This window comes from Strigops habroptila, chromosome Z (assembly GCF_004027225.2).
Source record: "Strigops habroptila isolate Jane chromosome Z, bStrHab1.2.pri, whole genome shotgun sequence".
Classification (NCBI taxonomy): domain Eukaryota; kingdom Metazoa; phylum Chordata; class Aves; order Psittaciformes; family Psittacidae; genus Strigops; species Strigops habroptila.
The window spans coordinates 41,664,025-41,679,454 of NC_044302.2; the positions used below are offsets into that span (position 1 = coordinate 41,664,025).

Genomic DNA, 15,430 nt, shown 5'->3' on the forward strand with positions numbered 1-15,430 from the left:
ATCCAGGCTTGGACACCCAGATGGTAGTATCAGATGGAAAAGGAAACAGGTGCATCTGAACGGGTATTCATTTCCACATGGCAAATATTACCTCTTTTGACATCGTTTTGAAGCAAGAAAGGTTATTTTTTTCCCATGTTGCAAACAAGGCAGTGTTTCAGGGAAGCACAAATCCTTATGTCTCAAGTTCCTCAGTGAGCTTGGGGAAGGAATTTCCATGAAAAGAACAGCCACATCTGGTTTTGGAAGGAGTCCCTGCTAACTCCCTTGTTTCACTAAATGCAGTGACAGAACTGAGATATTCACTAATTCAAAGCAAAGGGCTCATTTACAGCATTTCACAGGGTTGGTTTTACTGATTCCTGTGTAATCAGGTTCATAGATAGAGTTGTTTAAATGGGGCAAACACGTATTAAGCATTTCTAATAACAGTTCTACAGATGCTCAAAATAAAACTTGCTTTCCACCCAACTTCAGCTCTTCTTCCTGTAGTCCTTAGTGGCGATCCATGGTGACAGATTTTAGCAGCCTAGAATTCAAACCTGATAATAAGGAAGAAATTCGCCTGCCAGGTGCCAGCTTTGCAGTTCAAATTACTCCTGCTTCTGGTCACTCTCAAATTTAGCTCCTTTATCCCACTCAGCTAACATGAGCTCTTATAGAGCCGTCTCCTTGTAATAACAAGAATTTGATCCACTTTCACATCACCTTTCATCCATCAATCCGCATTATGAAGGACACTGTATTTACATCTGGTTTAGTGATGAGGAAAGTGAAGCAAGGAAAAATGAATTATTTACTCTCAGAAAAGCAGCAATAGCTCAGTGAGAGAGAGGACTCATCCTCATCTAGTGTACTGCTCCTCATTGTACTCAAGATTCCCAGAGAAATGAGGAATTATGTTGAAGACTTTGTAGACAAAGATTCCACAAGTTCAAAAGGCAAGTGAACAACTACGTAGAGAAAAAGTTCTACCAGCCTTGTATTCTTTCAATACAAAGAATTTTTTTGCTTAGGAAAGCTCTCAGCCACAGAGGACTTGGAGGGGTGTCCCACTGTAAATATGAATTCATCTTTACAGGATTCCTGGGAAGTTATACTCATTGCCTTTTGTTTGAGAACAGTGTTGCCATTCCCATGCTACTTTACAGGCTCTCTGGGCAAGCGTGTTAATCTGTTCTCAACATTGCAACAAGTTTGTACACACTGTCTTTCCCCACTGTCCTCTTCACAGACATGACCACGCAGAGACATATACACCCAGTTGTAAAATCATTGGAGAAATGACTTGTGTATGCCTTCCTCACAAAAAGGATGAAACTTCACTGCTGGTAAGAGTACAAATGGACTTTGGGGAGACAATGTTAGGAACTCATTTCAAATGCTGCCATTTGAGGGTGTGAATCCATGAACACAGGATGAGCATTTCTGTCAGCACACAAGTTAACAGGAGCAACTGTACACTGGCTCCAGAGCAGTGTTCTTTTGCAGTACTAGGATCCACCTGACCTTGGTTTAACTTGAAACAAGGATGCTGAGGAAACTCCTCCACAGTACAGCTCTCCTCTCTGAACAGTCTCTCTGCTGTTTGGAATGCAACCTTGGTTCTGTGTTCTGTGCCCCATGCTCACCCAGCAAATTATGAACCTGTACTGGCAGGGTAACAGAAGTGACAGCCATCCCCTAGGGTAACAGGGAGGTCTCTGATCCAACCTTCTGCCCAAAGTGGGGTTGGCCCTGGGGCCAGACCAGGGTGCTCAAGGCTTTGTCCAGCTGGGCTTGAAACCCTTCAAGCACAGAAATGGCACAACCTGGGCAACCTGCCCCACTGCCAGACTGTCCTCATGGGGTGAAGGTTGCTCCTCATCTCCAACCTGAACTCCCCTGTTCCACCTGATGCGGTGTGACTGGTGGGCAGGATGCCTGCCGTGACGTCACCAAGTGGTGGTGGTGGTGATGTCACCAAGTGCTAAACTGTGATGGGAGCGATGCAATGTCCTCCTGTCCTTTGCTGTTTATATCAGGTGCCAGCAGAGCCTGCCCCAGCATGGCTTACACCCTTCCCAACCCTCCCATTTGCCTATGTGTCTTCTGTGCACAGGCACCGACCTTCACTAGCTGCACATGTGCATTGGAGCAGCAATGACAGTCTGTGGGGTGTCCCTGTTTCCATACTCCTAATTCCTTCCCAAGACCACTCCAGCTCATGGCAGGTGCCTCTCCCAAACCATCAGTCACCATCAGTGACTGCAGACTGGAAAAAGGAAGAACAGGAATGGAATGTCTGTGGGGATGGTCAGTCCAGCACACCACATGAAGGTGCCTGGCTCGGGAGCTCAGTGCCAGGTGGGGACACTGAATAACCCCCACAAACAAAAATCCTTTCTCATGACAAATTACAACTTTTATTGCTATATACACACTACTGTAACTATGATCACTGGTAAAGCAGTGCAACTGGGAGAGGGGAACACTGAGCTTACTAGGCTGGCAGTGTCAGCAACTCTGCACAAAACAGCAGCAGGAGCCCCAAGGGCTGCTGCAACCCTCTTGCACCATGTGCTGCATCAGGAGCGTTACATGTTCTTCTCCCTCTTTATGAATTTGTCATGTTCCTGTGGCTCAGGTGGGGAGGATCCCTCCATGGAAGCAAAGTCCTCTCCTGTGTCTCCCCTACCACATCCCAGGGGTTTCAGCCTGGTGAAACACACACAGGCAGTGTCATAGGACCCTCTCCACGTCACTTGGGATAGTTGGTGAGGATCATCCCCCCACATGCACACACTTTGAGACAGACTGTGTGAAATACCCTGAATGGCATTGCAGGCTCTAGTGGTCTAATTTAAATACAGTATTTCTTATGAATGGAAAGTAAAAGGATGAGGTAAAATCAGAACTGTTTGTGTTCATACACCTGGCTGGAGTTAAGCTAGGGAGGTATCACAGGATGGTTTGTGTTGGAAGGGACCTTAAAGCTCATCTAGTTCCTACCCCTGCCACGGGCAGGGACACCTTCCACTAGACCAGCTTGCTCCAAGCCCTGTACAACCCGGCCTTGAACACTGCCAGGGATGGGGCAGCCACAGCTTCTCTGGGCAACCTGTGCCAGGGCCTCACCATCCTCACAGTGAAGAGCTTCTTCATCATATCTAATCTAAACCTTCCCTCTGTCAGTTTAAAGCCATTCCCCCTTGTCCTGTCATCACATGCCCTTGTAGAAAGCTCCTCTCTAGCCTTCTTGTAGACCTCCTTTGGGCACTGCAAGGCTGCTCTAAGGTCTCCCCGGAGCCTTCTCTTCTCCAGGCAGAACAAGCCCAGCTCTCTCAGCCTGTCTCCGCAGGAGGTTCGATCAATGACACGAGGAGGTGTTTTACCTCCGTCCGAGCAGCCTGTCAACGCCTCGGTTTCCCTGTGGCCGGGATGGCTACACGCCAGCCGCTGCCTGTCAGGAGTCACCGCGCTCCGTGACCCCGCGGGGCCCGGCGCCGCTCGCCGCCGACCCGCAGCAGCGCTGCCGCGGGCGGGACCGCGGCCGCTGCCCCGGTGCAGGCTCGGCAGGGGCCGCAGCTCTTCTCCGGGACTGGGCGGCCGGAAGCCGCCGCTCCCGTGTCCGCGCGCCGAGGCGGCCCGTCCGCCGCAGGTGAGGCCGCCGGAGCGGAGCGGGGCGGGGCGGAGCGGGGCGGGGCGGGGCGGGGCAGTGCAGGAGCAGGAGCAGGAGCAGGAGCAGGAGCAGGTACCGGTACCGGTACCGGGGCGGCCGGGCGGGTCGTGAGGTTGGGCGTTTCCGGGCTGGGCTTCCTGCACACTCTCTGGTGGGATCGTCCTTTTCCTCCGCCCGCCGCCGGCCGCCCTTTGGACCCCACGGCAGCTTCCTCCCGTCGGGTGAATGAGAGGCGGCCGAGCGGCGCCGGGCAGTGCCTGACACCGGGCCGAGCGCCAGCCATGTCGAGGAGCACCGGCTCGGAGAGCGGGCGGCCCGGCGGGTCCCTGATGCCCCGTGGAGCCAGCCCTGACATCTCGCTCCCCCGGGACGCGGAGCCGGGAGCCGCCGCCTCGTTGCCGCCGCCGCTTCCCCTGCAGCCTCCCTTCGGCCCCGGGGAGGGCAGCCCCGCGCCGGCCGAGCTCAAGCCGGTGCGGCGGTTCATCCCGGACTCGTGGAAGAACTTTTTCAGAGGGAGACGCCACAACGACTCCAGCTGGGACAGCACGGCCTCCGACATCAGGTATGTGTCGGACGGGGTCGAGTGCTCGCCGCCGGCCTCCCCTGCCCGTCTGCCGCCGGAGCGCAAGTCGGTGCCCGGCTCCTACAAGGATCCGTACGGAGGGTCGGGCGGGAGCTACACGTCGCGGAAGGAGGTCGAAGCCATGCTGCCCGCGGAGCCCTTCGGGTCGCTGGAGCGGCGCACCGGGCAGACGTACAGCGAGCGGGTGGAGGCCTACCACCAGCGGTACGGCTACATGAAGTCCTGGGCCGGCCTGCTCAGGATCCTCTGCGTGGCCGAGCTCCTGCTGGGTGCCGCCGTCTTCGCCTGTGTCACGGCCTATGTGCACAAGGATAATGAGTGGTACAACATGTTCGGGTACTCGCAGCCCTACGGCTACGGGGCTGGCAGCACCTACGGAGGCTACTCCTACAGCGGACCCAAAACGCCCTTCGTGCTGGTGGTGGCGGGAATGGCGTGGATAGTCACGATAGTGCTGCTGGTGCTGGGCATGTCCATGTACTACCGGACCATCCTCCTCGATTCCAACTGGTGGCCTCTGACTGAGTTCGGAATTAACTTGGCCTTGTTCTTTCTGTACATGTCGGCTGCCATAGTGTACGTAAATGATATCAACAGAGGTGGGCTCTGCTATTACCAGCTGTTTAAGACGCCGATAAATGCGTCTTTTTGCCGTGTTGAGGGAGGTCAGACAGCAGCAATCATCTTCTTATTTGTCACGGTGATCATCTATCTAATTAGCGCCGTGGTTTCTCTCAAGTTATGGAGGCATGAAGCAGCTAGGAGGCAGAGGGAATTAATGGAACAGGAGGTAAGTGATTAGTTATCGTTTTGTATGTACGGGGTATGGTGTGATAGGGAGCAGTTGTAAGATCTTTCTGTGCCGTAGACCAGGTGTCTTCTTTGCAGCAGGTCCACAGAAGGTGAGCTTCCACTAGTCTTAACAGTATTTAAACTCGCCAAATGAAAGGCATTTTTAAGATGTCTGATCCAAATTCTTGGACTCTTTTACTTCTCCTGTTTTAATTCACTTTGGTAAGGAGCTGGCTCTGTTCTCTTTGTAATACTCAGCTCTCTTCCTGCCTCAGCTGATGAACTGCTTCCTGGTGTGTATTTTCCAAACAAAGGAAGAAATGAGCAATGTGCTTGTTCAGCTGACCAGCAGGGTTAGGCTTAAAGCTACCTAACATGTATTTGAAAACTGCACTTTCAGCACAGTAAGTGCTAGTGTGAGTGACCATAAGCCCATGAAATACTTACTTTTACTTCGCAAGCAAAACTCCAAGGTACTTCTTCACATCTTTTCAGCTTACCTTACAATAGCTATCAGAAAATAATAGCATTGATGGAGTTGGCTGGGTTTTGGTATCTCAGATTTCAATCACCTTCATCTTTTTCACATCAAGTATTCTGCACTGCTGCTGGCCTTGCCCTTACTGCAATCATTCGATACTCGCCTGGTTAATGATAAACTGTAATAGCAGAGACGTAGCACTCCCAACTAGAGAATTCAAAGTCACTGGTGTTAAACCTCCTTCACATGAAAACACCACAAAAAAAAACCCATTTAAAAAATAATAAAGCTTAATATAGTATAAAAATAAATGTATGTGAATCGCATTTAGGTAACTCCAGTAGGAGAGAGCAAGTTTAGAGTCACATTTCCTCTGCTCTGTGCCTGTAGTGTTTTCATTTAGAAATTGGTTTCCATTCCGTCATCTTGCATAAAACTGCAACTCCCCGTTTGAAAAGTACATTGCATCTCTGATGAAAGGTCTTTAACCAATTTTGGTACATCCTGAGGGGAGGAGGTGATTGCTGGAATTACACAGAAGGCGTTCAGCCACTTTTCCCTTTCACTGTCCCTGTTCTTTTGTTCCAGTTACTTCTATTTCTAAAGGAAATACTTTTATAATACAGGTCAGGCTTTGGAGAGTGCTGTGCAAAACAGCTGCTGGTTGATCTACCGCTTTGTACACTGTTGTTTTCTAAGCAAAGAGGCTGTAGAGTGTCAGTGAGTTAATACAGGCTGGAATGTGAAATAACAAAGGAGCCTGGGAAGTGGATTGAGTAATTCCTGCAAGCTGTTCTTATAGCTATGCTCTGGGACCTCCTGTCATTGTTCTGAGTTTTGGGTGGTTGTTTTTGTTCCACAGTTCTTAAGCAGTCTTTAAATCAGTTGCTCTGGAAATACTCCTTATACTAAATTTTTTCATACCTAATTATAAATGTAATTTTCTGAACAGCATGATTTTGAAAAAGTTTAGATATTAAAAGTCTGTGGGTTTGCATACTATTTTTGCTGAAAATAAAACTTAAGAATTCTTTCCATTTTTTTTTTGTCAGATGAAAACACAGTCCTCTTTCCCAGAAAAGAAGGTAGGAAGAAGGAATTTATTTTTCTGTTTTCTAGTATTCTCAAATGGTTATTCTTTTTCTCGTGACTATTTTGATTGACCTATCTATTTATTTACTTATTAGTAGGTTTAATTCTTTAACGTAGTCCAGATGACATTCTCCTACCTAGAAGATTCAGAAGAACCTTGTAAGGAAGATAGTACTAGTTAGCTTAGGTTATATAATGTACTGTATATTATATAGCAAATCTGATGACTGCTTCTGTATGTGCTCTTACCCTTTTTTATGAAGTGATGAGTTCTGTAGCATAGATCACAGAGTTTAGCTTGACTGGCTAAAACAGCAGGTCATCCAATGTGTTGTGGGTTTTAGAGACTCCCTTTCTTCCTGGCTGTCTGCTTAACTTGAGAAGAGCCAGTGGAAGCATAGTGGTTAGGTGCTCTGTGAGTTCAGCTTGGTCCTGTGACTCTGAGGCTGCTCCAAAGACCTCCTTGCTGGTTTTGAAGCATCAGCAATGTTAATGCTTCTGCCACACAAAGTTGTATACACTGCAAAGATCATATAGGATCTTAACAGCAGGTGTTGATGACTCCCAGAAGATTTATGGTGTGTTTATTTCAGCTTTAAATGTCTCATGTTAGATACTGTGAATTTCCTATCACTGTTTTCTCTGTTGCTTCAGTACCAGATTATGATGGTTTTTTATGTGTTCCAGCAGGACTTCACCTGCTTTTATTTCTGGATAAAGGGATAAATTGTAGAATAGGAAACAAGGGGAAAAGGGAACCCCAGAGAACTGGGTGACTCCTGTTCATTCACAAATTGGATAGCCAAGGAAACTTCCTCAAATTATTCTTTTAAGACATACAAGACAAATCGTTTCAAGCCCCTTTCTTTTCTGTCACTGGTACCACTGCTTGGACAAATCGAAGATGGAGACTAAGTGAGAAACATTACTGTAGCTCTTTACTAATTTTCTAATTACTATAAGGGTTGTAAGAAATACCTACAATTTCCTGCTCAATAGTTGTATGTCTATCTTCAGTTATGTTGGGTATTTTGTGGTTTACGTATATTACATTTTAAGTAAAACCAACTTAATTAAGAAGCGGTTTTGGTTTGGTTTTTTGTTCGTGGTTTGTTTTTTTTTTTTAGCAGTATGAAAGTGATGACAGACCAAGAGAAGAGGTCACGTACCGGCAGCTTAAATCAGTGGAAAGAAAACCGGAACTACTTAATGGTCATATACCTGCAGGCCACATTCCTAAACCTATAGTGATGCCAGACTACTTAGCGTAAGTGACTTTGATGAACAGACCTAATGGAGAATACTTCAATGATGCTTTTTACTCACCATTTCTCATGTATACATTTATGGTTTGTCAGCCATGCCTGCACTATGTGAGCTCATAATTCTTTGTGAAGCTAATGTTTAAATAGACATTATGGGGGGCTGGTATCAATGGCACAAAACCAGTAATGTAAATAGAGAAACTTAAATTAAAAAAAACCCCACGTCAGATATTAAAGCAGAAAGTTATAATATGGCAAGTGTAATAACTGCCAAAGGAACAGATGACCACCACACAGACAATTCAGAAAAAAGTACAATACATGGGGAAATTACTTGTCTGAAATTTGACTTCTCCTATATTTCCTGAGTGCGAAATCTATTAACATGCTCCCTTTTAAAAGGTAGGTCTTTCCATGGTGAAATACGAGAGCATAAATTAATTTTTATGCTATCTGCCATAGACCAAGGTACAAACTGAAACACAGGAGGTTCCACCTGAATATTGGGAAAATCTTTTTCACTGTGAGTGTTAGCACAGGTTGCCCAGAAAGATTATGGAGTCTCTCTGGCCACAGTCCTGGGCAACCTGGTCTAGGTGGCTGTGCTTGAGCAAGGGGGCTGAACCATATAACCTCCATTCATCTGTTTCGACCTAAACCATTCTGTCATTCTGTGATTCTAATGCTTTACATATGCAGATTTTAGCAGGTTATGACATTAGCAAACAGTACAGAAATACACTATCAAGGTGAGCGGTCCATGTGTTTGCTGAAGTCCTAGCTCTAAAACTAGTCCTTGAAAACTTTTTCTTTTTTTAAAGGAAATACCCAGCCATTCAAACAAATGAAATGCGAGACAGGTACAAAGCAGTATTCAATGATCAGTTTGCTGAGTATAAAGAACTGTCGGTGGAAGTTCATGCTGTATTAAAAAAATTTGATGAGCTGGATGCATTGCTGAGACAGCTTCCTCACCATCCTGAAAGTATACATGTAAGTACCTGTGAAATGGGCTCACGGAAATCAGGTGTGGTGTTAGGCAATTTCTGACTGTCTTTAGCTAGGGCACAGTGTCTTGTCGTACTGGCAGTGACTTGGAGAGAGAGACAGTTTCCCCATATATTTTATTTCTTGTTTGGTCATCAGTCAAGTATACCAAGTTGGAATTAAGTCGCATACATGTTTTTCTGGTATTCAGGTTTGGTTTGGTTTGGTTTTTCCATGTTAGGAACTTTCACATTTGACTAAGTTACAGTTAATGTATTTTCACTGTTTCTCAAATGCAAAATTTACGACTAAAATGTTACAACTAGGATGGATTGATCAGATCAGAATTTTATTTCTGACAAGTATTTTGTAGAATTTACATGAAGATATGGAGCAAACTCAAGATGTTTAAAAGTAAAAGTGTGTGGTCTCTCTCATTAGGAACAGGAAAGGATATCAAAAGTTCTGCAAGAATACAAGAAGAAGAAAAATGTGAGTGTTTTCAGCTTTACATTGCTAGTAAATCTAATGAACAGCAAAGAGAATGTAAATAGCCAACATGTCTGATACTTGGTACAACTCACGTAGCGGTTACAGGGCTTTATATATTTTATCTCTGGCAAAATTAGGACACAAGTCTCTCCACTCATGCCATCAGCCTGTTTTGCGAATAATTATTCCATTAGCCAGATGTGGGGAGGAAAAAAACCCAAACCAACAGTTAAGCATCTTCATCTCCTGAAAGTATGTCTCATCTCTTAACATTCTGCATTATGAAGCCTAGTTATTTTGAGGGATCCAGCTCATTTATATTCACTGGCTAACACAGCCAGCAGATAAGCTAACAACAGAAAACACAGTCTTACCCTTGAAAAGTTTTGTATTTTTGTGGCTTGGAACTTAGACTCTCAAAAAGTAATTTTCAGTGTTATCCAAGAGGTTTACTTTGTCATTTTTAAATGCAGGCAGTACACATGTACCTCTGTTCCATTAAAAACATAATGCATTACAAATACCCTACAGCCCTTCCCCCCACCTCCTCCCCCCCCCTCAAAATTTGACTTTTAAGTCTAAGTTTGTTAAACTTCATTGCTTTTTTTGGGGGGGTTGGGGTGGGGGGAGAGGGATTTATTAGACATACCATGACATACCTGTAAAATCTATATTATGTAGTAGAGTGTAAGTTACATTTTCATATGTCTGTTTAAAAACCACTCTGTGTACTAAGTAACTACGGCATATAAAAGCAGAACCTCTTTTTCCAGCCTTTCAAAAAGGAAAGGGAAGCAGAAAATAGGAAATAGTGGCCACGGAATAAGTGTGATTTTGGAGAATATTTATATACTGTCCTTAATCAGGAACATAATTGATAATACACTATTCTTGGAACAGTCTGAAAGTGTAATGTATTAATGTAAATATTTTGTATTTTTGGCAGGATCCTGCATTTCTGGAGAAAAAGGAGCGTTGTGAATACCTAAAGAATAAGCTTTCTCACATAAAACAACGAATTCAGGACTATGATAAAGTTATGAATTGGAATGTAAAAACTTAGCTATGCCTTCACTTTGTGGATGCTATTTTCTGCTTTAAATCAATATGTGTATTTTAAACTATTTATTTGCTCTCAGAACAGTTATGGGGATTACTTAATCACTGTGTCACTTACCTGAATGTTGTACATTGCTGGTAGGTTTTGTATGCAGATCCAATTTTAAATCAATGTAGTGAAGTTATCTGATAAGTTTAGAAAACCTGTGCTAACATTCTGTTCTTACTAGACAGTACAAAGCCTGGCCTCTTAAATATGAATACTTTGTTTGAAAATACTGTACTTGCAAACTTGCAAAGCCCACTGGAGAAGGCAGTTCTAAATACGATGTCAAAAGTGTGCACAGAGATGCTGTCAACAGTTTCAGATTCTATTTATAGGTGACATCTTAATGATAGCAAAAAGCATTGAGCTGTTCTTTCTTAGAATCACAGAATAGAATCGTAGAATAGTTAGGGCTGGAAAGGACCTTAAGATTATCTAGTTCCAACCCACCTGCCATGGGCAGGGACACCTCGCACTAAACCATGTCACCCAAGGCTCTGTCCAGCCTGGCCTTGAACACTGCCAGGGATGGAGCATTCACAACCTCCCTGGGCAACCCATTCCAGTGCTTCACCACCCTCACTGTAAAGAACTTCTTCCTTATCTCTAACCTATAGTTCCCCTGTTTAAGTTTGAACCCATTATCCCTTGTCCTATTGCTACAGTCCCTGATGAAGAGTCCCTCCCCAGCATCCTTGTAGGCCCCCTTCAGATACTGGAAGGCTGCTATGAGGTCTCCACGCAGCCTTCTCTTCTCCAGGCTGAACAGCCCCAACTTTCTCAGCCTGTCTTCATACGGGAGGTGCTCCAGCCCTCTTATCAAACTTGTGGCCCTCCTCTGGACTTGCTCCAACAGCTCCATGTCCTTCTTATGTTGAGGACACCAGAACTGCACACAGTACTCCAAGTGGGGTCTCACGAGAGCAGAGTAGAGGGGCAGGATCACCTCCTTTGACCTGCTGGTCACGCTTCTTTTGATGCAGCCCAGGATACGGTTGGCTTTCTGGGCTGGAAGCGCACACTGCCGGCTCATGTTAAGCTTCTCATCGACCAACACCCCCAAGTCCTTCTCTGCAGGGCTGCTCTGAATCTCTTTTCTGCCCAACTTGTAGCTGTGCCTGGGATTGCCCCGACCCAGATTGCTGGGGTTTAGTGGAGTGCTTAATCATAGTGAATAATTTTGGCAAGTCAAAAATTAGTTTAATAAGACTTTGTATTGTGTTTCCAAATGCTCTACTGTATGTCAAAAATTATGTGGTATTTCGCCCAAGAGATGCAAAATCACTTCCTATTTACAGAGCGGGGTGGGTAGGGGTAGGTTGTGCTGGGGTTTTGTTGGTTGTTTTTTTGTTGTTTGGTTTTGGGTTTTGGTTTTGGAGGGTTTTGTGGAGTGTTGGGGTTTTTTTGTTGTTGGGCGGGGGGAGGTTGTTTGTTTAGTTGGTTTGGGGGTTGTTTTTTTTAATTCCCCTCTTTCAATGTAATGCAACAAATTTACACATGGCCCTAAAGCAACAGAAGTCCAGGATGAGACCTGTGTTCGTGTTCCATTAGTGTTGCTATAGGCTAGTATTCTTCTAGGTCATCCTAGTAGGAAACCATGGATTTAAAGGTAAAACACTTTATTCTTCATCAGCAAGTAACAGAACTTTTTGTCTAAGCAGCAGCTTTTTGTGAACTTGGCGTTCAGAGAGCAAGTGCTGCAAAATTAATTCTCATCCAGAATATAAATTATTAGTAGCCTTTATAAAGCCAGGACAAATGTTTTAATAGACGTGCTTTCCAGAGTGTATCTGCATAAATTCAATATACATTTTTATACTTTATCTTGGGGATAGATTTGTACATGCAAATGTTTTCATAAGCCTATAAACTTTCTTTGTATCTTTTTTCACATCTTTGTTTACTTTTTTTACTTACTAAAATTGTTAGAAGCAGTGATAGTTTCTTTGTACAGTTTTCTACAATTGCCATTTACCTGTTTGGAAATACATTTTAATATGAAAAAAACCTGTCACCAGTGTAGCTGTGTTATTCTATTGCTTATAAAGGCATTGTGTTAGAAAAAGGTGCTCTGATGAAGGTTATTTCAAATTTTTCTTAGCAATCTTTTTTTTTAATAACGAAAAAAAAAAAGGGGGGTTTCGCTTTTGCCTTAATTTAAAGGAAAGACATAGAATCATAGAATGGTTGAGGTTGGAAAGGACCTTAAGATCATCTAGTTCCAATCTCCCTGCCATGGGCAGGGGCGCCTCACACTATACCAAAGGTCACCCAAGGCTCTGTCCAACCTGGCCTTGAACACTGCCAGGGATGGAGCATTTACCACTTCTTTGGGCAACCCATTCCAGTGCCTCACCACCCTCACAGTAAAGAACTTCTTCCTTATATCTAACCTGAACTTCCCCTGTTTAAGTTTGAACCCATTACCCCTTGTCCTATCGCTACAGTCCCTGATGAAGAGCCTCCCTCCAGCAACAGAGATAGTTCTTCTCTCTTTTTCAGTGCTGCAAATGCACTAATATACCTTGCTCTGACAGTTATATCGCATCTGATTTTTGAGCCCTTACCATTCACACTGCAATCCTGGTGGCTACAAACACACTTTCATATTTATAAAATTGACATTCCAATTTTATCAGCCACTTTATTACAAGAGTTTTAGTGGATTAAGTAAATAACACAAGACACCATGGGACTGCTGAGAGAATTTGAAAACTTGGCAACTCCTTCATTGGAAAGTCTTCAGTCTCATCTACCTGGAAGGTGTCTCAGTATTTCCTCAGCCTAAAATCAGATGGTAGTCAGTGCTATCCCTTGTTCTCCTTCTCTTCAGGTGCCTCTCTCAGATTCTACCTTATACAGGAGCTGGGCCAAGGGTTCTGTACCTACTGTGCTGTATACTTGTTAAGCTGTTCTTTGCACAAGAGGTCCTTGTCCAAATCCCTGCAATCTAAATGACCTCTTGCTGTACACGCACATTTCTCTTTTTTTTTTTTTTTTTTCCTCAGTGGGAGTTCTGGGCATTGCATCAGTAACAGAAGAAGATTAATCCAAGTTTAAGGATCATTCTGATGTTTAGAAAGTGCTAAAAAGAAGCTGACCGGAGTTTTCTTTGGAAGAGTCAGTCCGCACCTTTAACAGGCCTTCCTGTAGTAGGACACTAGCACCCAGCTCCAGCCTTCCTCTGTCACTGGTCCGAGTTTCAGTCTCTGAGGAACTGGCTCCTGGCCCCTGAGACAGTGCCTGCATAGCCTCTGCAGAACCATCATGCTTCTTTCCTGCAAAGCTTCCAACAAATGGGATGGGAGAAAGGGATGCCATGCCTGTGGCTGGAACACGGAAATAAACCAAGGGGAGAGGGAGACAGCTGTATGTAGATTACTCCACATTTCCCAGTAAAGTGCCAAAGGTCTATTTTCCAAAAGCTGGGGAGAGAAGATATGTAGGAATACTCCCTCCTGCCAGCCTTTTGGGTTTCAGATAGGATTAGTGCAGCGCATGGAGCCCCAGGAGAAGGTATTTACCTTTGCAGCTTAAAAAGTCCAGCAGGGCAACCCATTAGAGTAAATTACTTGCTCAGTCCTGAAGCTGTTAGGAACTTTGACACCGCTAAGCAGGCACTTCTGGTGCATACAATCGGTAAGCTGGTTTTGTTCTGACCTATCAATGGAGGACTGAAAAGGGTCTTGTCAACGGTGCTCCGAACATGCCAGATTAAAAAGCACTAGTCTAAGAAACATTTTTCTCTCTCGGAGAAACTGAGATCAATGGAGTAAGAATTAATGGCTGGGAGTTAAAGCCAGTCAAATGCAAGACACAAATTAGGCGGAAATCCTAACTAATTGTAACTTAACTATCAGGGGAAAGTGGCCTCTTGATATACTTAAAGAAGGTATACTTCAGACCAAACTAAAGTTATTAGATGATTATCACCTCAGTTTCTCAGTCTCAGCTTTGTTAATCTGCATGTACATGTAAACAGTCTGCTATGTTGTCTTACTTGTGTGACTGGGTTTCTCCAAAAGGCAGTTAACACTTATTTAAATCTTATCAAGTAATATTGCCCTACATCAATGAGTATACAGCGTCCACTTACAATGACAGCCTGTCCTCACACACATAGTGTATATAAGAACTTTTTATCCTTCAGTCTTCCTCTGAGAAAATGCCCACCTGGCTCCAGGGATGTGCAAAGGAAATGCCTAAGAGACTTTGAGTTTCCAGGAGTATAATAGTTTTCAAACTGGACTTGAATAACCAATAAATGGTCTTTTTTTTTTTTTCTTGATAAACATCTGGATATCCTTGATCAAGGTAACTGTGGCAACATACCCTTACCTAATCTGTACATTTTTGCAGGGCAGATAAAGCAGTGCCTAACAAATGTAACCAAAAGTTTGTATTGCATAGTATGGTGGACCAATGTCCGTAACAGTGATTCAACTAAAAAACTTGTGGCAATGAAAAACCTAATTGATTTGAAATTGTAGAAGCAGCTATCCAGTATTTATTAATCTCAAAACAGTGGTGGGATTTGAGCCAGTTGAACAGTCATAATCTACAAAATGATTGTATATCCTGCATTCCTGTCCAGCATTGAAATTCTTGGACCTGACAATAATAAAATATCCCTTATCTAGAAGGAGTCTCATTTCTCCTATTAAAATTGTTAGCTTGCAGCCGTTCTTCCATTTCCATTTTATAAATTGGGCTTTTTCCTTCCTGAGAAAGGATGACGTTATCTAATGGGAGTAGCTCAAACTACAACTTCTATTTCAGTTCCTAGAAGGAAATCTTGACTTCTTAAACATAAGAATTCCCGTTTTTCCATTTTCAGTAGTTTTTAATACCTTCCTTCACAATATCTTGGATTTTTCCCAGGTATGGTTTAACTGAAAACCAATTCACTTCTTCTCTGTTTCCCCTATAGCTATAAATTGCTCCTGATAAATGCAGCAAGCTGAAGGATACA

At 44.1% G+C, this 15,430-nt stretch overlaps 1 protein-coding gene across 3 annotated transcripts; it reads left to right on the forward strand.

Moving 5' to 3' along the window:
* Positions 1–3,732: 3,732 nt before the first annotated feature.
* MARVELD2 (MARVEL domain containing 2) lies at positions 3,733–12,540 on the forward strand. Of its 3 annotated transcripts, none has more exons than XM_030469962.1 (6): positions 3,733–5,034; positions 6,570–6,602; positions 7,737–7,876; positions 8,696–8,867; positions 9,303–9,353; positions 10,300–12,540. In XM_030469962.1, exons 1-6 carry the CDS (start codon positions 3,943–3,945, stop codon positions 10,414–10,416), a joined length of 1,605 nt encoding a protein of 534 aa, XP_030325822.1. In that variant the 5' UTR covers positions 3,733–3,942; the 3' UTR covers positions 10,417–12,540. The 3 variants fall into 3 exon arrangements, with proteins under 3 accessions (XP_030325822.1, XP_030325824.1, XP_030325823.1); XM_030469963.1 differs by having other exon boundaries at positions 3,745–5,034; positions 7,740–7,876; XM_030469964.1 differs by lacking the exon at positions 6,570–6,602 and having other exon boundaries at positions 7,740–7,876.
* Positions 12,541–15,430: the final 2,890 nt, after the last annotated feature.

Excerpts from the sequence above, each read along its gene's own strand:
- MARVELD2 (XM_030469962.1), top strand. The coding sequence starts at position 3,943 with ATGTCGAGGAGCACCGGCTCGGAGAGCGGGCGGCCCGGCGGGTCCCTG. Across the intron at positions 6,603-7,736 it reads CCTCTTTCCCAGAAAAGAAG|CAGTATGAAAGTGATGACAG; the intron begins GTAGGAAGAAGG and ends TTTTTTTTTTAG. Across the intron at positions 9,354-10,299 it reads AATACAAGAAGAAGAAAAAT|GATCCTGCATTTCTGGAGAA; the intron begins GTGAGTGTTTTC and ends TATTTTTGGCAG.